Here is a 27,453-nt window from a genome sequence, read left to right as displayed (position 1 = left end):
TCCTCCACAAAGCCCTTCTACAGTAGTAGCCCAGCTGGGTCCTTGCAAATACCTCTGGTCAACTACATACACATGCACCTGCCCAGGATCCTGCTGCCTCTTTGCATCAAACATCTGGAGAAGTACAGTCATTTGGACTTCTTCCCATCATGATACCCAGCCCCTCCCACACCCACGGGAACACCGCCCTGCCCCCCAGGCAACCTGGCCACATGGATCCCATCCCTCTCCAGCACTGTCAGTCCAAGTAGTTGCTCTTCCAACTTGCTTTCTCAAAGGTTGTCAAATCCAGTGGCTTCTGCAGTCTTCACAGCTCACTTGGCTTTTCTGGAGCATTGATTACCTCCCACCCACACTCCTCAATGAACCATTCCTGCTTCCCATTACTCCCCAGCTCCCAGCAACCAGATGGTTAAAAATCACAGGATCAATTCATTTACTTTCAAGACTTTTAACAGGCAAGCATCTGATTGAATGGTTCTCTCTGATACCCCACTGCCCCCTCATCCAAATACACTGTAGCAGGGCAGATGACTTAATCCAAAAGCAATAAATGAAATTTCAGGATTAGTCAAGCTGTGGAGGAAAGCCACGGAGAGTTCACATATGCAACTATGTGGCTGACCCTGCTGGTGGGTAAGGTTTTGTTGCTGCTGCTTCATTTTTCTTGTCACTTAGCTTATCTCTGCTTGATTACACTTGCCTGTGTAAGGTTTCAGATCACCCCAAAGATGGAAAAACTAAACAGCCTTGGATCTGAAAACTACAGGACAATCAACTAAAGTGGAAGCACCAAGTCACAAGCAGACACACCTTATCAGGAAGATGAAAGAACAGACAAGAAGCATGTAGATGAAAGAAGCACATTACTGAAGCCAACAGCCAGCCTGGTGATGCAGCTTCACCCTGCCAGGCCCTCTGCCAGCTGGACTAGAACCAGCCAGTGCCCAAGAGGGAGGCTCCCATGAGCTGCTATATGTGGAGGACACAGACGCAGACACATCACAACCCTCCAAATCCACACATACTTTGCACAATGGGGAACATGAGTTCTGTGGGGCCTGAAACTTATGAGTTGAGGGAAAGAAAAATACAAATATGTAACTTTTGAAAATTTTAACAAAATGTATGATCATGTGATCATACTGCTAGGGCCCATCCTAGGGTCTTGGAAAGGGGTGCAGTAGGTGAGAGACCCTGAACCTTCAGCTTCATTAGCTTCGTAATAAATCCACTCACAGCCCTACCAAGGCCAGTGACATTGTCTCTGCTACATTCCTGCTATGGTCTGAAAGTGTATGTTCCCCCCAAATTCATATGCTGAAATTCTCCTCACCAAGGTGATGGTTTTAGGAGGTGGAGCCCTTGGGAGGTGATTAGGTCATGGGGGCGGAGCCCTCACAAATGGGATTAGTGCCCTCATGAAAGATGCCTGAGAGAGACCCCTCACCCCTTCCACTATGTGAGGTTACAGTGAAAAGACACTGAAACTATGAGGAGGTGGGTCCTCACCAGTCACTGAATCTGATGGCACCTTCTTGGACTTCCAGTCTCCAGAACAGCAAGAAATATCTGTTGTTTTTAAGCCACCTAGTCTATGTTATTTTGTCACAGCAGCCCAAAAGGACTGAGATAATCCCTGACACACAGAAAAGTGCCTGGTACCCAGGAGGTGGGAGGTGCTCAATAGACACTGAAGAATGAGCTTCAGTCCTCATCCACTTCAGATAAATATTCTTTTATTTCCATACTCTTGTGACATTTGCAGCACAGGTAGTCAATTTCACGCGGACATTAAAATGCACACTTGAAGGGTGTCCAGTGTGCCTGGGAGATGCAGGTATGGGCACTCACAGGCCAAGCCCAGGGATCCTCAGGGGGAGTCACTCATCCAAGTCACCTGCCAAGGTAGATGAGTGATTTCCTCTGAGTGATGGCTGACTCACACCAAACAAGGGGAGACCAGCAGAAACTCGATGATGCCACACAGTAGCACACTTGTTCTGACAATGTGATATAGGTCAGCTAATGCCAGAGCCCAGGAGCAACAAAGCAGAGCTGCCTGGTCAGTGCCATAGCAGCAACAAAGTGACTGTGCTGCCCTGGGCCCACCTGGGCTCTCCTCCAGCAGAGGCTACTGTGTCATTCTGACAGAAAGTAAAGCAGATGCCACGAGACCCTGAAAAACTGATTCACGGTAGAGACACAAACTCTTAAAAATTAAAACAAATCCATAAAATTGTGTCTAGAAACTCTGTGCCTGGTACCAATAAGCAGCAAAGTCAACAAAGAGAGTAAAAAATACAACTTTAACACACCATTAAAAAGCAACAATGGGCGTACCTAGAATCACTACTGGTTAGTCCATTAGTGAGCCCAAAAGTGACTTGAAAGTGAAAACCATAATCAGCAAGAGATTCAGAATGTAACTTCACTCAGAAGACAACATGAATTGAACAGTTCATTAAAAGTTATTTTGTAAAAATAAAAATAAATCCCAAACAGCTCTTTCCAGGAAGATCAGCCTGACAGGCCTCAGAACAGCCTGGTGCTTGGCTCACTGCCGCCTACCAAACAAGGAGCCCAAGAACAGGATGGAGGGCATGGCGATGGAGGGCATGGCGGTGGCAGTGGTGGTGGCGGTGGTGGCAGGCTTGGAGGAGGAGGCAGAGTACTGGATGAGGTACTCAGGGTAGACCTGGTGCTTCTCAAAGACCACGAAGATGGAGGGATCGGACACGCTGTTCACGCAGCTGTCGTAGAAAATGTTGCTCTGGCCTTCCTTGGCCGGGGGGCGGACAAAGCAGGCACTGCCCCTGACAAACTCGCCCACCAGCACCCGGGCCAGGAACATCACGTGAGACTGCGTGTCAGACTGGCAGTAGTGGTGCGAATACGCAGCGTCGCGGGCAAAGTAGCTCCCTGAAATGAAATACACATGGCCTCAGCTGGGCACCGGGGATAAAGGCCTGCCACCAAGAAGGGGAGAGGCATCAGCCCACCGGTGGACAGCATCCCAACCATGGGCAACACAAGGAGCCTCTGCTCTTCTGTCGCCATATCTCTCTTCCTCCCTCTGCCCCATTTTTCCCTACCCCCTCAGGAAGGACCATGCATCAATGCTGCCAACACCCTTCTGAGGGGCAGAGTGTCAGAGAAGTCACCAAACTGACTCAGAAAGCTCCTTTCAAGTTCCAAATCCATCATTGAAAACCTGAAGGTACCTGGGCACATTGCTACTTAACTCCCTGAACCTCAGCTTTCTCAGCTATAAAACGGAGCTGTTACGCCTAACCTCTTAGGTCAGCATGTAAAGTGAACGAGATCCCATATGCAGACACTTGTAGACACCAGCAGCCCCACGTATAGAATTATGAACCCTCAAATGGGAACCTGGGCTGGAAGCTGCCACCCATACACTTGGAATCACAAACCTACCACGGGCCCTTGTCCATCTTGACCCCATGGCCCTCACTACATCAGAGTGAAACTAACTGACGACAATTGATAGATTTGGAATATGGACTGCAGGTTACTAAATTTTTTTAATTTGGTAGCCATATTGTAGTCACAAAAGATACTATCCTTGCTCTTAGGAAGTGTTAAAGGCTAAAGGGGCACAATAAATGCCACCTACTTGCAAGTAGTTCAGAAAAAAGAAGAGATGATAAAACCAAGTGGCAAAATGATAAAACTGATAAATCTGGGTAAATTTTATGCAGGAGGTTTTTTTTTTTATATTATTCTTACAACTTTCCTCTGAGTTTGAAATTATTTCCAAATAAAGTTTAAAAATAAGAGACAGGAAAACACAGATAACTCACATGATAGCTAGAATGACATGTTTACGTGAGTGTATCTGAGGTCTTCAGGTTTCTATTCTTAGGAAATCGCAAAGGTGTAGTCTGGGAACCTGATCAGGGCAGGGATGTTATCCCCTCCCCTCTCCTCTCTGACTCTGTCACCTTCTCCCAGGACCTCCATTCCACAGGGGTGTAGGCTCACCTCTCAGGGAAGCCACACCCCAGCCAGGCAGCCCACCCTGCCCACACACCCTGGCTACACACAAAGGCGGGACAGTGAGGTGCTGCCTGTGGGGCGTCCCCATGGAGGACCCAGTGCCACTGATCACCAGGTTTGAACCGGCTCATCAGCTGAGGCTGGTTCCCTTCATGCTCTGTATAAGTCTGCTTTAGAAGTTTCCTGGGCCCAGTGGTGAGGCAACATAGGGTTCTGCTGGTAGAGGCCGCCCTCGCCTCACCCTTGCCATAGGAAGTGCCATGAAGACCACAGACCCGCCAGTCAAAGTTCTGCTGGCAGATGGCATCCACGAAACTGCTGCTGGTGCCGTGGAACAGTTGCCTCTCATCCACCGCCTTTCCTCCATTTTGTTTCTGCATTTGCCCTTTTTGCCTAGAATCACAAAAGAACACATGTTGGAGGCAGAGGGTGCTGGCCACCAAACCCAAGAAAACACATTTTGCCAAAATAACAGAAGTGTCCTGAGACTAGGAGATGCAGGTCACAGGCTACCCTGGCCAGGCCTCTGAGGCTCCTGCCCCAGGCCAAGAGTGGGACCCGGGTGAAAGGCAGAAGGGAAACTCTACTCCCAGCTCCAGGCCTCCAGGGGCTCCTTGACTCCAAAAGCAGAGGAGCCCCTGGACAGAAGCATGTTTCCTTCCCCCACCCTGCTCCTGAGTGGAGCTGAGCCCTGGGAAGCTAGAGGCAAGGCTGCTGGTCAGGTGGGCCCATTCTTCTCCCCTCTACTGTGGCCCTGACTTCATCCCTGTACACACGGTGCAGATAACACTGCCCTAAACCCCATGTGGGGACAGGTCAGCAGGATCCCAGTCTGTGATGGCAACCTGCTGAGGGTTTCCTCCCCACATGGACAAGTGACTGAGTGCCCAAGAACATGTCCATCCTCATGCACAAAAATGAGGCCCCTGCTCCCCGGCCATAGCTTTATGTTCCTGAGGGTGTGGGTGGGTGTACTGCTCCATCCCATCAATCTTCAGGGAGGCAGGATGGACAACTGTGAGTGCTAGCTTTTTCCCAGTCATTCAGGGCCCTCATCTCTGCAGTGGGATGTGCCACCACATGGCCTGAGGATGGGCAGATGAAGGGTAGCAGACACAGCACCCAGGCAACAGCAGCACTTGGCAAGCTGCGGCTGCTCTCTCTGACCTTCCTGGAAGCCCGGGACATGTTTGGTAAGCAGCTAGCAGGGTGAGGGGACAGAGCCCCCAGCCCACCAAGAGCGAGCCCCAACGCACCACTGGTAGACTTCCCAGAGGGCCAGGTTCTGGACTCGCTCAATCTTCTGAACAAAGTAGAAAGGCAGCGTGCGGTTAAAGAGGTTCCAGACCTTCTGATACTCCTCCGAGGAAGAACTGAGAGTGATCTTCTGCAAGTGGCAAATATTTTTAATATGTTCTCATCAAAGTGCAGAATAGAGATCAATTGCTTCCCAAGTCTGCTTATAAATGCTAGAACTGCAGAAGCACAAGAGCCCAGATCATGGTGACCACATACCCCTCCTTCCCTGACATGTTGTCCCTCCAGGCACAGAGTATCTACAAATTGTAGTCATTTCCCTTTTGTTCATGTGAAACCAGCCTGAAGGACAGGCATGTGATTTTTAAGCCAGCCATCCTGAGTGTCCCCAGGATGTCTCTGCTCTCCTTTTGTATCCTATATAGGTCAAAGCACAGGTTGGAGTACATGGTCTACAAGACCAAAGAGTTAGTATTGATAAATGTGTCTGCAGTCCTCCAGCCCTAAACACATCCTGCCTGCACTGTTGGTGTCTGTGTGTGTGTTTTCTACAAACTCAATGAGATTCATCCTCCCAGCACAGGGATTGTCATGTTATAAATGCCTGTCTGAACAGTGCTTGGCATGAGGCTGTCAGATGTCAACCCAGGTGCCCACGTAGACATTGCAATGTCACACATTAGTCTGATACTCTACTGTTATGAGGGTTATTTCAAAAACTTCATGTAAAGTTCTTATTGTCTTTCAATTCTATTTTTCCACAAACTCTGTGAAGTACCTTCATCCTTGCACAGCTCCCATTAGACAGCAGACCCTAAATGGGCTACTGAACTGACTGTCCATTCTCCTGCCTTCTGGTATCTAGCACCTGCCCACTGTTATTCCTCCTCTAAATGTCCCTCGTCATACTAAAATCCTCTCCTGATTTCTTTTCCTTTTCTTGTTTAGTAAAACTCATATTTATTGGCTAAGCCCAGTTCATGAGATCCTTATTTCTGCCCTATCTAGCAAATTTCAAAACTTATCCTCCTTCCTCCACAATACATTCTCTCCCCTCACAGCCACAGCCATCTCCTGGGTGGTCATCTGGCCTTAAAAGACCCAAGACGTGAAAAACATAAAAAAGAATCTACTTACATCCTTGCCCTCCTGCCCCCATGAGCCACAGCCTTGCAGCTTCTTCAGCATTAGAGGAAACAGCCACAATCTGTTCACACGCCCTGCCTCTACAGACTACCCTTCTCTGCAGTCCAGGCAGCATGAGTCCCATACCTTAAAGCCTGGGTCTGGCAAGGCTGAGGAGTCCCAATAGTCTGGGATGTTCTTTGGGCCTTGAAAGTTGGCATTGCTACAAAATATAAAGAAAAACACACTTAGACATTTTATTCTTAGACATAAGCAAATCTATCATAGACAATCTCCACTAACCAATATCACCAGTCTTGAGTCTCAGCACATCACATTTTAAAAGGAGGTAGAAGGCAAGGAAGTACATAAACACAATGTGAGAGCACATTTATCTTTGCCTACGTGGCCAAACACAAAACAATTAGTCATGAGAGATCTATTTCTCACCTGTGTTCCAACTACTGCACAGGAATAAAGAACACAATTAAAGTAGCATATACAGGGCCACAAACACTTACCCATGATTTTGAAAACCAAAGAGCTCTAAAGACTAAAAAAAAAGCCTCAATGAGGCATAACTGACATATAAAAACATTTAAAAAAAAAAACACAAAATTGACATCAAAACTCATTTGCAATAGAAATTTAACTTGAACTGGTAAGGTTCTACTTATGGTCTGTATTTATCCTTCATGAAGTGACTATGTATATTCTTTACCAGAAATATTAAATTGCTAAATTAAAGAGTGTCACGTAATACACGCACTACATTATCTTTCTAAAAATAAAAATAAATAAATGAAAGCAGTTCTAAAATACATATGGCCCAAAGGGTTTAGGAACAAGGATTGTGAAACTATAATTCCAAATCATTCCTATTGAGTTTCAGAATGCACTGTTCTTCCTACAATAGATCTACCTTCTGTTTTTGCTTGCTGGCATGAGGCATGTACCTTCATCCTAAGCCTCAAAGATCTCCCACAAATAACTTTCCTAGGAAAGTGGCACAGTTTAAAAATAACTAAGGTTCGGGGCCGGCCCGGTGGCGCACTGGATAAGTGCGCCGCTTGGGAAGCGCGGCGGCGCTCCCGCCCAAGGGTTCGGATCCCACATACAGACCGGTTCCCGCTCACTGGCTGAGCGAGGCGCGGGAGCAACACTGAGGGTTGCAATCCCGTTGCCGGTCCCCGGTCCGGTACGGGGGCAACACTGAGGGTTGTGATCCGTTGCCGGACACGGAAAAAAAAAGACAAAAAAAAAAAAACAACTAAGGTTCCACCAGTAAGAATCAGCCAGAAAGAGACCCATAAAGACTTAAGATGCTGATACTGTCAGACAGATTATAAAACAATTTTTCTTCCTATGTTTAGAGAAATAAAAGATAAACTTTAAAAACACGTGCAAGGAACATGAAACTATAAAGAGATGTGGAAGATCTGAAAAACAACCAAAAAAACTTCTAGAAATGAAAATTATAATCCTTGATAGTAAAAGTTCAATGGAAAGACTTAATAGCAGATTAGATCACCTGGAGAGAGAAGTAGTGAGCTGAGATATGTGAAATGAAGTTATCCAGAATGTGGCCCAGAGCAATAAGGAGAAGAAAACTGTGGGAAAGAAGTTGAAACATTGAGAACAAAATGAGAAGGCCTCATTAGAATCTGATCAGAACCTAAGTGAAGCTCCAGAGTAAGAGTAGAGAGAATAAGGCAATTTTCAAAGAGAACTGATGAGACACACCAACCCACAAGTTTGAGAAGCCCAAAGAATCTCAAGCAAGACAAAAACACCTACCTAGGCACTCCATAGTGAGGGTGCATAACTCCAAGACAAAAGATGCTCTTAAAAGTAGACAGAGGAAAAAAAGAGTGATTACCATCAAAGAAGCACCAATTAGACCAACAGCCAATTTCTCAAAAGCAACAATAAAAACCAGAAGACAATGGAGTGATATCTTCAATGTTTCCAATAGAAAACAACTACCTAAAATTCTATACCCAGTGAAAATATCTTTCGAGATTGAGAGGAAAATAAAGACATATTCAGACAAACCAAAAAGCAGAGTTTTCCAATAGAACTTCATTGAAGGATATTTGAAAGGACAAAAAATGTGAGTAAATTTAATGAAACATTCACAGTATAAAATAATAGTGCCTCTTGAGGTTAAAAAAAAAGTTGAGAGGAAGATAATGGAGAAGTTTATGGAGGCCCTTACGTTAGTTGATAGGAGAGCAAAGATATTTACTTGTATGTAAGTGAAGAAAATATATTGTAGTTTCTAGTGTAGCCTCTTTAAAAAATAGTAAAATAATGTATAACTTCCAAACTAACAAGGGGAAGAAAGCAAAATGATAAAAAGTATCCAAAAGAAGGTAAGGAAAAAAATAAGGCCCAATCACAAGAATAAAACATTTTCATGAGGATGGAAGGACAATAAGGTACTAAACCAGATACTTGATGTATATAAACACCGTTTTAAATTTTACATTAAATGACACTCCTATATTATAACTTCTGAATATGGAGATCATATTTTGTGACCCCACTAATTGCAGAAAGAGAAGTTGTTTCTGAAAGTGACCTACCCTTAGAGTCCCAGTTGAACACGGAGGCTCAAGCAGATTTGCTTGCTGGAGTTAATGAAAACTAGCTACCATCACGTGGGTTGGAGGAAAGAACTGAGCACTTCACCTGCACAAACCGTGTGCAACACTTAGCTCAGAGGGGAGATCCTAAATCATTCACATCGTAAGTTTGAATTTGACCAAAATAATCACTTTTATTTCTTATATTTGGTGTCTGCTTGTGGCCCCCTGAAAACTAAATTAGAATGACCACAAAAGAATTCTAGTCTCAGGGCTGGTTAGTGCATGGTGCTGATAACACAAAGGTCAAGGGATCAAACCGTGTACCAAAAAAAAAAATTCTAGTCTCAGAAAGGACACAAACAGTTTTCCAAACTTTGCCTAGGGTAAACTCTGAATGGGGGAAGAATAAAAAATGATAGCAATAGGGAGGTCATAATCAACCAAAACTATAAATCCAAAAATAATAAAGAGACTGATGCCTTTAATTAAAAAAAAAAAATAATAAGTAGATATTTCTGTATAGTAAAATACTTCTTAAGCAAAGTCAAAAGGCAAATAACAAACCAAAAGAAAATATTTGCAATTTACATAACAAACCGAGGGTTAACCTCCCTAATAGATAAAAGGCTCTCAATACATAAGAAAAATACCAAAAAGTCAATGGAAAAATGACAAATAGTCTACAGAAAAAGGGAAATGGCCCTTACATACCAGAAAAAAAATTCATCCTCACTCAAAAGAGATGCAAACTAAAGTACACCGATACACCCTTTCCCACATATGAGAATGGCAAAAGCCCAAGAGCTTGTCCGCACTCTGTTGGCAAGGCCAAGGGAAGCAGGCATCTCCCGCATCCTGCTGGGAGTGCATAATGGTTCAAGCCCATGAAAGAAACTTGGTTTACCTTCCAGGACTCTGACTTGATGATCTACCTCCAAAATTCAAAACAGCACACACACCAGATTGTGCTGGCATTGTGGCATTACACTTTGTAATGGCAAGAAACTGAAAACAACACAAACATCCATCAAAAGGGACATATTAAATAAACCATGGCACATATGAGAGTACTTGTAAAAGTTCATGGAAAAATGAAATTGAAAGACAATACAAATCTTTCCATGAACTTTTTTGATGACCCCTCATACACATGATGGAGAACCATGAAAGCAGAAGCAGATTTATGAAGACTTCAATGAAATGAAACAGTAATTATCAGGATCTATTTTTAAGTGAGAAAAAAAAAAAGGTACAGAACAGTATACATAGTCTATCTTTTGTGCAAGAAAAGAGAAGAAAGTACTTTTACACATACATATGCATATGCATTTGCTTGTTTTTGCAAAGAGAAACCAGAAACAAATAAAAAGGTAACCCACAGTGAGAATCGGATACAGATAACAGGGGGAAAGATACGGACTACCGAGTATACCTTTTTACAGTTTCAACTTTTAGTCACTCAAATATTTTATATGTAATCAAAAATAAATTTTAATAAAAATAGGAAAAAATTCCTGGGAATGTGGCTTACTTTGTTAGACCTGACTCACAAGGCAATACTTCTTGTATTGATAATACCGTTTTCCTCTAGCTTGTACTGAACTTTTTAAAATGACTTTTCTGTGCTTCACAAATATAGCCACTAACACCCACCTGGGAAATCTTAAAAGTACCAACAGCGACACTGCTGGTCCTCCATGAAACATAAATGAACCAGACTTCTCAGGCTAGTGGAAGGTGTAGTGGGGCTAACAGCAACACTGGCTCAAGTCTCAGCGGTGGCTATGGCAAACCCAAGCTGTTGCACGCACCGTGGTGTCCCTCCACCAGGTGAGCCACCTTCCCCCATTATGTGGCCATGTAGTTTGGAGAATACTGACCTTTCCCTGCCCAGCTCCAATCCCATCGCACTTGCCAAAGCCTAAAGCAACATTATTTGCAGAGGGACTATGACCAGGGCAAAGCTCAAGAGCTTCCCCCATCAGCTACAGGAGGTCTTTTTCCTCCTTCCTATGTGCTCACAAGGACAGAGACTAACCTAGTGGCTCCTCACCATCGCACTTGCCAAAGCCTAAAGCAACATTATTTGCAGAGGGACTATGACCAGGGCAAAGTTCAAGAGCTTCCCCCATCAGCTACAGGAGGTCTTTTTCCTCCTTCCTATGTGCTCACAAGGACAGAGACTAACCTAGTGGCTCCTCGCAGGCATCTTATAACATAAGGAAACTCACCCTGAGGATAAAGTTGGTCCATTAGTGACTGTAATACCAGTTTTGGTATTACAGAATACCAGTTTTTGGTATCACAGAATACCAGTATTCTATGATATTCAAGTACTGAAATACATGGCTTTTTATTGGTGTAATTCCATCATTTCATTAGTTCAATATTTTTTAAATATTTGGGTCTATGACTCAATTGTTCCATTGAAAAGATAAACTGATAAGGTGGCTTCCAGTCTAGACTGGCTTCCAGATCACAACAGGCAGCTTATAACTATGTATTATACAGCTTCTACCCACAAGGAAAACTCTCACTTGGGTTCAAAGACTTTCCCAATTAGAATATGAATGACAGTAGAATGCTACAGCATTTGGTCATGCAAGTCAGTAAATGCCCTTTAATGCTGTCTGAAGTAGGTTTTCTGTTCCTTGCAGTAGAGTACACCCCAACTGGTAACACGTGCCAAGTAAGTTCCCTAAGTTCCCCAAACACAACCTACCAGTTTTGCATGGCCGTCACATCCTGGGGAGAAACGTATTTGGGTCTGCGGCAAACATTTCTGATTGTGCCATAGGCCAGGTTCTTCTGAACTAAGGCTAATAAAAAATAGCCAATGGAAAAAACATACATGTATATAAATATGCACACAAAGGACAGCAATGTTTTACAAACACAAATGAAATGGGTTTGAAAGCTAATCCAAATGAGCAAAGCCCAGAATCAGTCTGTTAAAAATAAGGCAGTGTTACACATTTCTAGTATTCATAAAGAAAATAGGTATCCTTAGGAGACTGGATTTAATGAATGGAGGAATGATTAGTAATCGATATATCAATTATACATGAGTGCCTTTAAATTGTTCCTTCCTCCGACCTTGTTTAAACTATTATTTTGCTTAGAAATTTTTCCCAGTTTGGATATAAAAAAGCTTCAGCCCAGCCTGAGACCAAATCATCAAGTCTTGAGTTAGTGGGATTTAGAGTTAATAATTTTACTCATAACTTTTTTTTAAAGTTTGATTAAAATGACTTTATAGCAGTATTTATCAATCTTTTAAAACCTATACCATTTTCAATAAACAAAATTCTTGCTGCCCCACCCTCAAGAATTTCATATTCATCCTGAGGATGGGGGAGAGAGAGGGAGGAGACACAGATCCTCAAGTTGAATAATGATAAATACCTAGAATTGGAGCACATGTCCCCACCCACCAGGAAAACCCTATCGAGTCTACACTTAAAGTACAAAAACTATTTTACTTTCATTTAAAAGACATTTTATTAAAAATTATAGATATCTGGAATTTACCTTACTGTACTTGAACATAAAGTGTACAATAACCCAAGTGTGTGTCCCTTACACTACAGCCCAGGTGGTCACCATTCCTGGGGAGGTCAACTCACATTCTCATCTGGAGTCCATAATCCAGATGCAGCTTCCAACCCCTTCTGTTACCCACCACTCAACTTTCCATCCATGCTTTGCTCATTAGCATACTTAAATAGGTTTTTATTGGCCTACGACCATCTGTGATCAGGCTTTCGCTAGTGAAATTAAGTTGTTCAGGATAAGTAGACTGGCTAAGTATATGTTAGACACATTCCTTACATGGACAGACTAAAGTGAGGCCTTTTCCCTAACTTACCTTTAAAGAGGATACACTAAGTGACATCTCTAAACCAGCCCTGACTTTGGGGGATTCTGCCCATCTGGTGCCAGTTGACAGGATGCCAGAATTCTGCCTCTTTTGTGACAAGAATCCCCAAAAGGATAGAGCTGAATCTTCTCTGAACCTACAGAACAAGTCATCTGGGCTGTGGTGTGTGTGTATGTGTGTGTTTTAAATGTACTTGCTTCTTGGGCCGACCCCGTGGCGCACTCGGGAGAGTGCGGCGCTGGGAGTGCAGCGGCACTCCCTCCGTGGTTCGGATCCTATATAGGGATGGCCGGTGCGCTCACTGGCTGAGCGCGGTGCGGGCGACACCAAGCCAATGGTTGCTATCCCCTTCCCGGTCAAAAAAAAAAAGGTAAATGTACTTGCTGCCTTGTAATTAGTTAATAAATGTGTGTGGCAGAGTTTGGTCTGAGACTTGCTTTCATTATACCTAGTAGTGAGGTTATGACAAGAGAAGCCAACTCACCTCAAACTTCTTTTGTGGCTCCTGTTATCTACCAAAAAAAAAAAAGAATTGTGCCCACCCAAATGAGCTTAGGTCAATCATCAGTAAATATGCTTTCTCAAACTATTGTGTGCTCTTCCCCACCTCATCCTGAGATTCTTTTATGTCCCTGGGGATGTGCCCTAAGGTGAAAATGATAAAGACTGCAACTGACATTTTTAGTGTATTTGTTTGATATTTTTCAAATATATAAAAGAAATATTTCAAACTGTTGGCAACTGCAGTCAGATGAGGGACAGCTGCATAGATTTGATCTTTTATTAATTCCCATGCTCTCACTGTCCCCTCTCGTATACTTCTGTTTATCCGACTGTGGACAGCAAACCATATCATGATGGCTGGAGTTCTCCAGCAGAAGCAGTTCTCACTATAGGGCAGAAGAAACTTCTCTGTAAGGTCATGTTGAGAGGGCAGTGATTCTACCTTAAACAAAACCGTAAGTGTTACTAAACCACAAGCAAAACTAATTGACCAAGAGCAGGCAGCTAAAGTGGTTTTAGGATAATTCACCAAAGACCTCATTTGCAGCCCTCCACAGAAAACAAAGGTCCCATAAAAATAGAGAAAACAGTAAACTGTGTTTAAAGGAAGGCCCACTTATTCCCTTATAAAATGCTGATCATCCAGAAGGACTCATTTTAAAATGTGAAATACAGGCAAAACTGAATTGAACAGAGCTGGACCAATACATCCACATGGAAATGGCTTAAAAGGAAACTACAGCAAAACTGAAATTTAAAAGAAAGAAAAATTCTCACAAATTGGTCTCTGGAGGAACTGGCCAAAGGGTGTTTAGCCTATTTATGTATGTTAAGGCAACCAGGATGAATCACATAGGTCCAGTTTCAGGACACTAAAAGTACAGGAAAATCAGCTTCCCAGGGACTTTTAGTTAAAACATGTCCTACCACATGTCTAATCCAGCTGACACGCCACCAACCCAAAGGCACCTACAGAGAAGATGACAGCAGTACTGACAAGGGAGACGCCATTCCACAGAGCCACCAGGACACTTGTCAAGGGCTGAGGTTACTCGTGGCAGAAGGTGAAGAATGGGGCCACCACTGAGAGTGACCAACTCCAACTGACCAACAGACTTGAGGCAGCAATACTTTCTCCTTCAATCGGCCAACGTCTATTTCCTGGGGACCTGCTATGCATTGTTCTAGGCACGGGGGATATGTCAATATAAAAGAGAGGACCCATCCATGGCCCCCTGGACAATCACACTGCACACAAGCTGACCAGGCTCATCCCTATGTGATGCAGGCTCCTATGCCCTTCTCAGGGTCCTTTCCCCTCAAACCTCCCTCATAGCTTCTCCTTGATCCCGTGTGCCAATGTCATCCATTGACAGATCTGTTTCCCTTCTAGATGTGCCAATGTCATCCACTGACAGGTCTGTTTCCCTTCCTTTTCTTCCCTGCTCCAGCCCAGGCCCTCAGTGTGTGCATGCAGCTCCTCCAGGGATAACTTGGAAAGGCAGAGCCAGTGCAGGGCTAGGCTCTGCTGGGTGAGGGTGGGGGTCAGGGGGTACCTTTGAAGTCTAACTCGTAGTTGTGCTTTCCGGCTTGGAACTTCAGGGTGGCCATGTGGGCATCAGACCCTGGTGTGCAGTATGCCAGGTAGGCCTTCTCCACATCGCTGCTGCTGACGGTGGTCACAGGGTGTGTAGTGCCCTGCCGGGGAAATCCAGACACTTTATGAAGGCAAGAACCTATGGTGATGAGGAAAAACACTGGTGGAATCCACACCACATTTCAGAGACACCACGGCTCATAGTCCTGCCGTGGGGGAGAAGGGAGGAGCCAGGGAGCAGGGTGTGCAGGAGAGGGAGGGACGGAACAAAGGCAACACACAATATGAATCTCTCCTGAAAGGTTCCCCAGGAAACAGAAGACAGTAAACAAGGACCCTGCTAAGCAGGATAAAAGCAATAGAAGGGAGGGCATTCAAGTTACTCAGAACAGATGACACAGCCATTCAAATGACAGAGACACAGCAGCAGTGAATTCTTGCACACTGCCTTTTCTCTGTCTATTCTTGTTCCCACCATCTTTTAATCAGAGGTCAGTCCTCCTTCCTGTGGTTTTCTTTTTCTGGTCCTTTGGAGAAGTTTTCTATTTTTTTCAATTATCAGTTTCAATCTCTCATCCTTCCTACAATTACCTACAGGACGTCTAACATTTTGGGTTGGACTGACAGAGTTTGAACTCATGGCTCCCAAACCTGTTGACTCTATAACCTGAGCAAGTTATTTTAACCTCTCTGGGCCTCAGTTATCTCAAATGTATAGCAGAAAGAATAACAGTACTTAGGCCATACTCATCCCATTATTCAATAGGATCACAGTATCCTCACAGGATTGGAAAAACAATTAAAGTAAGGCATGCAGAGCAGTTAGGACACTGCCCAGAACAAAAAGCATGCAAGAAACATTATCTATCATCATCATCATTATTCTTATACTTGACATTGCACTGATAACTAAAACTATTATTGAACCTATAATTCCCTCTGTCCCTGTAAATTTCCCTACTCCCCCTATGGCTACCATCCTAGTCCTCCTAGGTCACAAGTTAGTTGTTATAGATAGAACAATAAATGAAACAAGATCTGCCCTTGCCTCCAGGCAACTCGGTCCAGCACTGAAGGAGGGGGAGCCACAAGCAGGCAGACATTCTAAGGTCTGGAGTGCTCAAGATCTCACACAGGTCTGCAGAAGTGCTACAGGAGCTAAAGAGGGGGGACCCAGCAAAGGATTTCTGGAGAAAAGACACCTGAGCCAAGGCCCTAGCCTGAGGGATGAGAATGAGTTGGCCCCATGAAGGCCATCAGGGGAGGCTGTAATAGATATATGATTTTTGAAGGAGCCTCCTATTTTATGATCTTATATTGGTGTCTAAGTTTCTCCTTCTGAACTCAGCCCTTCTTTGAAACTAAACCAACCCATGAGATTAGAGTGGGGGGTGGAGGGGAGAAGATGTGGCATAAAAATTCCTTCCAGACAACAAGGGAAAAGGAAAAGAAAATAAGCCTCCCCTTTAGACCTTAGGAGATGAAGCAAGGAGTCGAGAGGAACAGAAAGAGAAGATGAGCAGTCAGACGCAGGCGTCCTGCCCCTGCCCCCAACTTTAAGTCAAAATCCTTTAAAACAGGGTGTCACAGTGAAAGGGAACATGCAGATGGCTGAGCAGAAAGAAAAAGCAGAGGGGTTCTGTCCCCAGTGGGGGTTCCAAAGGAGAAACCAACAACAGCAGCCGCATTGTGTGAAACCACGGAAGGTCCCAGTTTAGCTCCTTGGGGCCCTGGTGAGATGTGGAAGGAACAATTTCCCACATGTCTGTTGGAAGGACCAGCAGGTGTCTGATTTTTGACATAAAACTCTGGGGTACAGCCTCAGCTCTGATAGAAAAGAACTTGGCTTTTCCAGGAAACAACAGAGAACTGTCTTGAACTGTAAATTAGTAAACAACTTAGAAAGAAATCCAAATATGGGGTTACACCAGAAATGTGTGGAAAAGGATAAGAATGAGCAGACCATCACATGAGCCTGCCCACTAATGTACAGAATGAGACCACACAGCTGGAATTCACCAAGTCCACACCGTGTCTACACCCCAACAGCACCTGGGTGTGTCAATAATATCCATATACAGTTTGTCCCCAGAGATTCTCAAACTGTTCTAAACTAGTTTGGAGGAGAAAGCCTCCCAATACCCAGAGTTGTAACAATTCAGTTTAAGGAATCACCAGTAACCTTACGTTTGCATGGGATGCCCCCAGGGCATGTGTCATCCCACTCCACAACCAAGGGTTTCCCGTCTCCCCCCAGAAGCCACACAGATCACCAAATAAAATGTAAGTGACAGTTTCATTCACTAAGTGCATCTCACCTGCCATTTATCCCTCCACCTTGTTACCAGGTAAGCTGGATTCATGGAGGTGATTAGCCAGCTGACAGATCACCAAATAAAATGTAAGTGACAGTTTCATTCACTAAGTGCATCTCACCTGCCATTCATCCCTCCACCTTGTTACCAGGTAAGCTGGATTCATGGAGGTGATTAGCCAGCTATCCACCCCCACCTTCCCTCATGCTCCTGACCAAACTCAGAGAACTGTCTGAACAAGGCCCACAGGGCAGGTAAGACAGAGACCCAAGATACTTGAGAGGGGAGGGAGATGGGTGGGAAAAAGGCAGGGTGGAGCAGCAGGTGAGGAAAGGCTGATGCCAGGAAGAAACGAGCAGATGAGGTAGAAGGTGAAGAATGAGGCCACCACTGAGAGTGACCAACTCCAACTGACCAACAGACTTGAGGAAGCAATACCCTCTCCTTCAGTCGGCCAACGTCTATTTCTTGAGGGCCTACTATGCATTGTTCTAGGCACGGGGGATATGTCAATATAAGAGAGAGACAAACTCCCTGCCCTTGTGGAGCTTAGAGCGTGGCCAGAGAACAAAAGGTATTCTAAGGGCAGTCAAGAAGAAACCAAAGCTTCAATATAGCCACTTACAACCCCGAAGAGTATAAATATCTACCAGACCACACATCTCAATTTTCATTTTGGAGAGAGGGTGTCTGCTATAGACTTATGGATTAACCCCCCCCCCCAACTCATTGACGTCTGGTTCCCTCTGTGACAGTGTTAAGAGGGTGGAAAATCCTACTGTGGTAGTTCAAAGGTGGGGCCTTGAAGAGGTGATTGGATTATGAGGACTGTACCCTAGTGAATGGATTGACTCATTCTTGGAATAATGGGGGTGGTTCTGGTGACTTTAAAAGGAGAGCAAATAAAGAGGTTAGTCTGGGCCGGCCTGTGGCTCACTCGGGAGAGTGTGGTGCTGATAACACCAAGGCCCCGGGTTCGGATCCCACATAGGGATGGCCGGTTTGCTCGCTGGGTGAGCATGGTGCTGACAATGCCAGGTTAAAGGTTAAGATCCCCTTACCAGTCATCTTTAAAAAAAAAAAAAAAAAAAGAGGTTAGTCTCTCTCTGCATCACCATTCTTGCCATGTGACACCCTGCATTGCTGTAGAGTCACCTCACCAGATATGTTTCCCTGGTCTTTGGACTTCCCAGCCTCCAAAACTGTAAGTAGTAAATATTGCTTCTTTATAAATTACCAGTTTCAGGTATTTTGTTAAAGTAACATAAACAGACTAATACAGGATCCCTATATAAATGATGCCCTCCCTATACCTGTACTTCTACAAGTGATCAGCGGACTCCCTTTAATCTGATCCATCCATGAACTTCTTCAAATAAATGACAGCAGCAATTACTTGATCTGGATTCCAAATCAATACCTGATATAAATCAGTTCTCTTATTCTTGCCCACCTTCTATAAAGTTGCAAAAATGGCAGAAAGCCACTTTGAAAAGCCTTAAACTTTATACCACAGCCATCCAAACACACCTGCACATGGAAGCACTAGCTCTGGAGTTACCTGTTCAGTAAGTCAGAGAAGTATTTTTCTACTCCATTTAACAAAACCAATGAGGAATCCTGATGTCACTACAATTTTTGGTCATTCAGTTCTCATGAGCCAACAGATATCTAACTGTTCAAAGATGGAAGCTCATACAAATAAACTCCAAATTATCTAGTTTTGCCATAATTCCCCCAAAGCAAGATCTGGGGATCTTTGGCTCCATCAAGGTCGCCCCTGGTAACAATCCTGTGCTCCTGTGTGGAATGGCTCCTCCGTTGTGGGTCCTCTGAACAAAACACTCACCCTCTTTCCATCACACTTACTTGTTTTCCATATTCCTGCCAAAAACCAAACTCATCGGCCCAGTACCAAAGCCAGTCAGTGGTGAGAATGAAGTGTGGAGGTCTGGTGACCGAGGAGGCTGTGGAGAGGCGACGAGCCCGGGCAGCACCAAACATCATGGAGCCAAAGTTCAGAGCATCAAAGTGAAAATTACTGGCTGACACAGTGCACAGGATGCTACAAAAATAATGAGAGGTAGATTGAAAATTCCACCAGCCAAACAAACACAGGCTCCTCAGCTTCCACCTGTGAGAACACACAGCTGGTACATGTGAATATTAAATGTGACATGCTCATTTTAAGAGTGTGGGGAAGCTACTTTTTAAGATCAGTTTTGCTGTGCAAAAATAATTAAATCAGGGTAACACTGAAGACTAATTATGAAAATTCCTCTCACTACAAAACACAGAGAATGCTGGTTAAACGATTCTTTTTAAAAATGCTGCTGAGCTGGCAAAAAGTATGAGAAACCCTTAGAAGGCAAAAATAACAATAGTTAACATATACTGTGTTTTTTGTTTTGTTTTGTTTTTTTGGTGGCTGGCCAGTGCGGGGATCCTTGACCTTGGTGTTATAACACCATGCTCTAATCACTTTATACTGAATGTTTATTGTGAGCCAGAACCTGTATTAAGTTCTTCATACATATTAGGAGATTAAATCTTTATAACCCTATGAGGTTGAGGCTATTATCTCTGCTTCACAAATGGGAAAACAGAAGCCCAGGAAGGTTAAGAAACCTGTCCAAGGTCAAACAGCTAGTAGATGGTGGAGCTGGGGTTTAAGGTAAGCAGTTTGGCTGTACAGCTTGCATGCTTAGCCACCAGGATATGCTCCCTTTCTAAATGCACTGCTGCCTAAAGACCAACGGGAATGTATAAAACTGGAGAGACACATGAGGGCTAAAGCCAGTGTGCTTGCATGCTTAGCCACCAGGATATGCTCCCTTTCTAAATGCACTGCTGCCTAAAGACCAATGGGAATGTATAAAACTGGAGAGACACATGAGGGCTAAAGCCAGTGGCTATCCAAGGGTGGTGTCAATGATCAGTGACAAAGAGCCTTGTTTTTAGCAGCAAAAGGAAAACAGGAAACAAATGTAGAGTCTGAGTAAGGTGGGAGGCTGAATCTCAAAAGATACTTCTGCATAAAACCAGGACCCTAAAAGACTACACACCCTTAGCTAAAGGAGGCTGAGGAGGAGACCTGTCTTACAAAGGCAGTCAGCAAGAAAATTTGCCAGTGTTAATGTTGGCTCTGGATGGAGGAGAAAAAAATTCCCCTAGGAACTCATAAACCACTCAAGACTCACAAACGTTTTGAGCTGATTCACATTTTGTATGTGAGAATTAACTTTAAAGACCCAAGGTAGCAGTTTCCAGAGAAGCAAACCTTCTCTAGAGGAGTTCACCTTTAACTGAGGCCCCAGGGGAATTTCTACAGATAAAGTTTCATCAAACATGAACTCAAAAATCAAAAAAAATCACAAAACACAAGTGGAAACAAGACATCGTGAGCAAAAGTTGGCAAAAACAAATAGAATAAGACCACCAAAGGCTACAAACATTAATGTTCTTGGGAGCAAATATACGGTATGTACAATGTGTTTTTAAAAACTGAATTGAGTATCAAAAGTGTGAGTAAGCATCAAGAGACTGTAAAAATTGACTGGGTAAATTTGTAGAAAAATAACAGAACTTTTAGAAGTAAATAATAACTGAAATTTTAAAATCATAGTTAGAATTGGTAGACTGAGGGGAAGAAATTCCCCTGAATGCAGCAGAGAGAGAGAAAGAATGAAAGAGAAGTTAGGAGACATAAAAGATAAAGTAAGAAGATCTCAACATATGTCTAATTGGAATTCCAGAGAAGTAATACTTGAAGATATCATGGCTGAGGAATTCAGAAAGCACAACAAATTATAAGTAGAACAGATAAAAATAGATCCATACATAGACAGATCTTAGTGAAACCATACAACACCAAAGAATGACAAAATATTAAAAGTGGTCAGAGAGAAAAAACAGATTACCTATTGCACTGGGTTGAATTGTGCCCCCAAAAGATAAGTCTTAACCCCCGGAAACTGTGAATGTGATTTTATTTGGAAACAGTATCTTTGCAGATGTGATCAACTTAAGATGAGGTCATACTAGATTAGGGTGGACCCTAATCCAGTGACTGGTGTCCTTATAAGAAGAGGGAAATTTGGACACAGACACAGAGACGTGTGGAGGAGAATGCCATGTGACAATGGAGGCAGAAATTGAAGTGATGTGTCTACAAGCCAAGGAACACCAAGGATTGCCAACAACCACCAGAATCTAGGAAGAAGCAAGGAAGGATCATCCCCTTAGAGCCTTCAGATAGAGCATGGCCCTGCTGACACCTTGATTTCGGACTTCTAGCTTCCAAAACTGTGAAACAATAAATTTCTGTTGTTTTAAGCCACCAAGTTCATGGTAATTTGTGATAACAGCCCTAAGAAACTAATATACCTACATTTAGACTAAAAGTTAACTTCTGAATAGAAGCAATAGAATCTAGAAAACAATAGAATCATCTTTAAAGCAGACAAAATTATCCAATAAAACTATCTTTCACAAAAATAAAATAAAAAACAACAAAATAACACAAACCAAAAATTCTTCTTAAAAGAATTTAAAAAAAACTTTCAAGAATGAAGAGGAAATAAAGACACTTTCAGATAATCAAAAAACACATTAACCACCGGACTCACTAACGTTGCTTCTAGTAGATGAAGTTAAAGAAGAAAAATGATCCACAAGAAGAAGTGTGAGCAAAGGAATGATGAGCAAAAAACGAAATGGCGATTGTGTAAGTCTAAACAAATATTGACTACATAAAACAATGCTAATTTCTAAATACTGTGATAAAAAAAAAATAATAGCAGCATATATCACGTCTCACGTGCCTGTTACTATTTTGAATGTTTTACATATAATAACTCATTTAATTCTCAAATTAATCTATGATGTAGAGACTACTATTTTATCTACTTCACAAAGAAAAACAGAGGCAGAGTGAGGTTGAATAAATTTCCCAAATTCATACAAGCAGTAAATAAGTTTGAATAGAACTAGTCAGAATTCAAGGGTTTAAGGTTCTTTTATTGATTGAGAGAATGATAAAAGGTATTATAAACTCAAGTGGATAAACTAAAGTTTAAGATAAAAATGTCTGTTTAGATTTCTAGGGTAACCACTAAAACAACAGAAATTCAGTATATAACTTCCAAACTAGTAGATTAGGGGGGAAAAAATGAGGAAAAAAATCTAAGAGAAGAGAAAAGAAATATTAAAAAGTGGGTCACAGAGCAAAAAACTAAGATGGACAGTAGAAATAAACTGAAATGTATAGATAATCACAATAAATATCAACTAATTTTTAATTAAAAGAGAAAGATTGTCAAACTGGAAAACTATCCAGTGTTCTATGATAATTACAGGAAGTGTAAGAACGACTAAGCTTGAATAGTGAAAAGAAAGCTAGTTATAGTTATATCAATACCAGACAAAACAGATTTAAGACAAAAATCATTACTAGAAATAAAAAGCATCACTTTATATTGCTAACAGGACCAATTCACTAGAAAGATAAAAATTTTAAACTTGTATATATTTATTAATAGTTTTTAAATATATAAAACAAATTGACGAAATTAAGAAACTGAAAAAATTCATACTCAGTATTAGCATATCTCTTTCTCAGTAACTGATAAAAGCAGAAGAAGAAATCAAAAAGGATACAGAAGTTTTGAACCACATGATTAACAAGCTTGATCTAACACTGCATCCAAAAAATCTTAGGATACATAGTACTTTTATGAAAACTGTGTACTACACCATGAAACAAGTCTCAACAAAATCCAAAGAATCTGTTATTATATGATCTACATTTTCTGACAATGCAATTTGTTTGAAATTAAATAAATAAATGAATTTAAAAATACACTTAGAAATAAACTATGGGTTCATACATGGGATCAAAAAAATACAAGTTTCTTCTAAAAAAAAGCTAGTAAAATTAATAAATCTCTGCAAGATTGATGAAGAAAAAAGGGAGGAGGAAAAGAAATATTAGAAATATAAAAGGGGACAAAACTAAAGATGCCATAGGACATATTCTTGTCCCCTCAATATGTAATGATCTGCACCACTCCAGACTCTGCAGAATCCTCACCAGGAAGGAGGCCCTCACAGGATAGGCCCCTCGACCATGGACTTCCCAGCTTCCAAAGTTGTAAGAAATAAATTTCATTTCCTTAATAAATAAATAAATAAAATAAAACAAAGATTCCATAGACACTGAAAGAGATATTACAAGCAACTTTATGACAATAAGATTGAAAAAAAAAATGAACAAACTCCTGGAAAAAATATAAACTTAACAAAATTGACTCAAGGAAAAACAGAAAATCTGACTGGCCCTGTAACAGTTATAAGATATTGGGTCAGTAGTTTAAAATCTTCCTAGACATTTTTATAGATATATGACCAATCATTCAGGAAAAATAGTTCTAATTTTACATAAATTTTCCAGAGAACAGCAGAAACCATTCCAACCTTTTTATGAACCCAGAAACTTCTTTATATAAAATCTATACAAAAAATAAATAAATAAAAAATAAAATCTATACAAAGATAGTATGAAACAATTATAGAACAATCTTATTCAAACACAAATGCAAAAATTTTAAACCAAGTACTGGCAATCCAAATTTAGCACTGTATTACATGTGCGTGTGCATGTGTGTGTTTATCCTAAGTATGGTTTAAGCCCAGGAATGCAAGTAATCTTAACATTAGAAAACTAATGTGATTTACTGCATTAATAAGTAAAGCAGAATAAACCATGGGCTCTTAATAAATACAGAAACACCATTCAATAAAATTCAATTTCCATACACAATTTTTTAAAAACTCCTAACATACTAACATAAAATTAGAATTCCTTATTTAACAAGGCCAAAGTTTCCAAAAATTTACTTGTAAACATCATGCTTAAGGTGAAACACTTAAAAGTTTCTTCTTTTTAAATTAGGGGAAAGAAAAGAAGGGAAAATAAAGAGATTCCAGTTATCACCACTTCTATCTAGCATGGTATAGGAGGTCCCAGCTACTACAATAAGGCAATAAAAAGAAATAAAATGTATAAGAATTAAAAAGGAAGAAATAAAAATGCTTCATAGATTATATTAATTTTTGTATAGATAACTCAAAAGAACCTACTATAATTTATTTGAATTAAGGTATTTTAGTAGAGTTGCAGGATACGAGATTTCTTGCATCAGCAAACTTAAAAATAATTTTTTTGAAAAAGTGAAGAAGCTAACAGATCCCTAAGGGAGAAAAAAAATCTAAAAAAAAATAAGACCTTAAGGTAGAAAATTATAGAACTACTGAAAAATATTAAGGAAGAGTAAATACATGAGATGTTATCATGTATATAAATAGAAAGTATCAACCTCATAAAAATGTCAATTCTCCCCAAACTGGCAATAGTCAATGCAATTTCAATTTTAAAAACACAACAGAGTTTTTTTGGTGAAAGCTGAGGAGCAGATTTTAATATTTCTAAAGAGCAAAACACCAAGAAGAATCAAGACAATTTGAAGAACAACAAGGTTGGGGATTTGCCTTACCAGATGCCAGAACTTACTATAAAGCTCTAGTAAGTAAACAGCATGGTATTGATAAAGAGACAAACCGACCAATAAAGAGAGGCCAGAAGCATATTCAAGTATATTTGCTAACTTGGTACCCCACAGTTTGAAGACAGGTGGAGAAAAGGTTGCCTACTTTAAAAAGTGGTATTTGGTGCCCGAGTCTGAAAATAAACTATGAGATGTGTTAACATTTTACCAAATTTGGCTCTGTTTTGACAGGTTTAAAAATAAATTCACTGATGAAAATGGATAGTGGTGATGGTTGCACAACAATGTGAATGTACTTGATGCCACTGAGCTGTATACTTAAAAATGCTTAGGATGATAAATTTTATGTTATGTACATCTTACCACATAAGAATATTAAACAAAATTTTTAAAAGTAGTCTTTGCCAAAACAGGTAATTCATCTACATAAGAAAGAATCTGGGCCCAAACTTCACCACACAAAAGAGATTAAATACAGTATTAAAATATTAAGACTCAGAAGAAAACTCAGGAGAATTTCTTTATGGTCTTGGGATAAGAATTTCTTATGACAGAAAAAGGAAAAAAACATAAATGAAAAAATGGATAAATACTTCTATTCATTACAAGATACCATAAGTTGGCTGGAAGAGTTTATTTTCAACTGTAATAACCAGAAATTTAAAGAATTCCTAAAAAGAAATAAAATGACAGCCTCCCCCACCTCCCAAAAACTATAAGGACAGACATTTCACAGCACAGGGCACAAGAAGCACAAAAGGCCAATAAACATGTGGTGAGAAGCTCTACCTCATTAGAAATCAGGGCTATTCAAACTGATTTGGGCCATTTTACACCCTCAGACTTGGAAAAGTTTAGACGTCAGACAATACCAATGTTAGGGATGAAGTATCGTTAGAAACTGCTAACTGGGGGGTGGAGGATGGTCCGATCACTTTGTAAAACAATTTGGCATCACCTGGCAGAGCTGCTGAGGACATATACAGCCTACCTTCCAGCAGTTCCCTTCCTGGACCATCTACACTCAAGAAACTCATACACATGTGTACTGGGAGACAAGCACAACATGGATGAGGTCAAAATCAGACTGCTAAGTGAAAGACACCAAACACAACATACAGTTCCACCTATATGTGCTTCAAGAACAGGCAAGACTAATTTATGGTGACAGAAGTCAGAACAGTGGTGGCCCATGGAGGTAGGGAATAACTGGAAGGGGACATGAGAAGACTTTCTGGAGTGATGAATATGATCTACATCTCAATCAGAGTGCTAGCTACACAAGTGTACGCCATTTGTCAAAACTCACTGAACACTTAATAACTGTGCACTGTGTGTAACTGTGTGTGAATTTTGCCTCAAAAACAATTAGGAGAGGTATGTGAGCCATTTAATCCTCCTAAGGGGAATAATTTGTTTCACATAACTTTACCAATAAAGTGTAATTATTTGCAAATTTCTAAGTTCAAATTTATTTTATACACTCAAAAGGTAGGCTCAAATTCTACTCTTGGCAACATATTTTAGCAAGTTCAATCCAAGATATAAATATTTGAAAACAAGGCTACCCAGGGCTTCCCTATTTACTCTGAATTGACTGAGTGAAAACACTAGGACACACTTAGAAAAATAAAAAAGTTAAAAGGTTAAACAATAAAGGGCAGTTTAGCTGTATGACTTTACATAAAAGGCTAAAATTCCACACATTATCACCTCTTGGTCTTGTTACCGTTTTCTCCTTTCTACCTCCTCCCTGAAAGGAGAGGAAACTGGGAGAACAGAGCCACCAAACTGTCAGTATGAACATTAACCTCCAATTTCTAACCCAAAGCTTCCACTCCAGGCCAGGCTGCTTAGTGTGTGCATGTATAAAGGCCATCAAAACTAAACACTGCTGTTTAACTATACTAACTTCCTACACTGCACACAAAAGCCCAGGCACAAAGCAGAGACAAATGACATATTTCCTACCTCTTTTTATGGGGATTACAATATGCCTCTTCAATAAGCTCCATTTTGTCCAAATCCTTCCATTTGCTTCCATCCAAAAACTGCCATCGATACGGCAAATGGAAATGAACTCTATGGCACTTATCTAAAATAAAAACATAAAGAAGTAAGACAGCTTGGCAATACACAGCATGGCCTAGCACTGTAGTTGTCAATGGGTGTAGTGCTGCCGGCTGACCTGCGAATATTCTGGAAATTTGGGGGGAGTCTGTTTTTTTACTGTAGTCATACCTGAGCATTTAGATATTGAAATACTGTGTATTATATACGTCTTCCTTTTATGTCTCCCCTTCCTTTATTTTTTTTGGCAGCTGGCTTATACAGGGATCTGAACCCTTGACCTTGGTGATATAACACTGCACTCTAACCAACTGAGGTAACCGGCTAGCCCCCTTATGTCTCCCTTTTTAACAGGACATTGATTTTTAAAAATATGTATGTTGGTGGGTTATATCACCTACAAATTTTATTCCATAACAGTAAAGAGGCTGATCATGAGAAGGTCAAAGCCCCATCCCTGCAGGTGGCAGTCTAACTGCTCAATATCTCTATATGAGACATCTGGACGGGAAGAGGTCACACATCAAAG

At 41.5% G+C, this 27,453-nt stretch overlaps 1 protein-coding gene and 1 long non-coding RNA gene across 2 annotated transcripts in view; both read right to left on the bottom strand.

Moving 5' to 3' along the window:
- Positions 1-1,722: 1,722 nt before the first annotated feature.
- On the bottom strand, positions 1,723-2,637 carry LOC103589483. Its single transcript, XR_550394.1, has 2 exons — positions 1,964-2,637; positions 1,723-1,900 (listed from the first exon to the last, which is right to left on the bottom strand). It is a non-coding gene; the product is annotated as an uncharacterized LOC103589483 (long non-coding RNA).
- A 1-nt stretch (position 2,638) lies between these two features.
- Positions 2,639-27,453, bottom strand: part of PARP12 (poly (ADP-ribose) polymerase family, member 12) — a gene marked incomplete at its 3' end in the record, with an annotated part of 28,621 nt that continues 3,806 nt past the window's right edge. Inside the window, exons 2-9 of the mRNA XM_008571491.1 lie at positions 26,826-26,949; positions 19,159-19,354; positions 14,934-15,075; positions 11,716-11,812; positions 6,550-6,625; positions 5,277-5,407; positions 4,262-4,413; positions 2,639-2,922 (exon numbers count right to left, since the gene is read on the bottom strand). Of these exons, the coding sequence (XP_008569713.1) occupies positions 2,639-2,922; positions 4,262-4,413; positions 5,277-5,407; positions 6,550-6,625; positions 11,716-11,812; positions 14,934-15,075; positions 19,159-19,354; positions 26,826-26,869 (1,122 nt within the window). The remainder of the gene's footprint in view (positions 2,923-4,261; positions 4,414-5,276; positions 5,408-6,549; positions 6,626-11,715; positions 11,813-14,933; positions 15,076-19,158; positions 19,355-26,825; positions 26,950-27,453) is intronic.

The sequence above is a fragment of the Galeopterus variegatus genome, unplaced genomic scaffold (assembly GCF_000696425.1).
Source record: "Galeopterus variegatus unplaced genomic scaffold, G_variegatus-3.0.2 Scaffold690, whole genome shotgun sequence".
Taxonomy (NCBI): Eukaryota; Metazoa; Chordata; class Mammalia; order Dermoptera; family Cynocephalidae; genus Galeopterus; species Galeopterus variegatus.
This window is presented reverse-complemented; position numbering and strand designations above follow the sequence as displayed.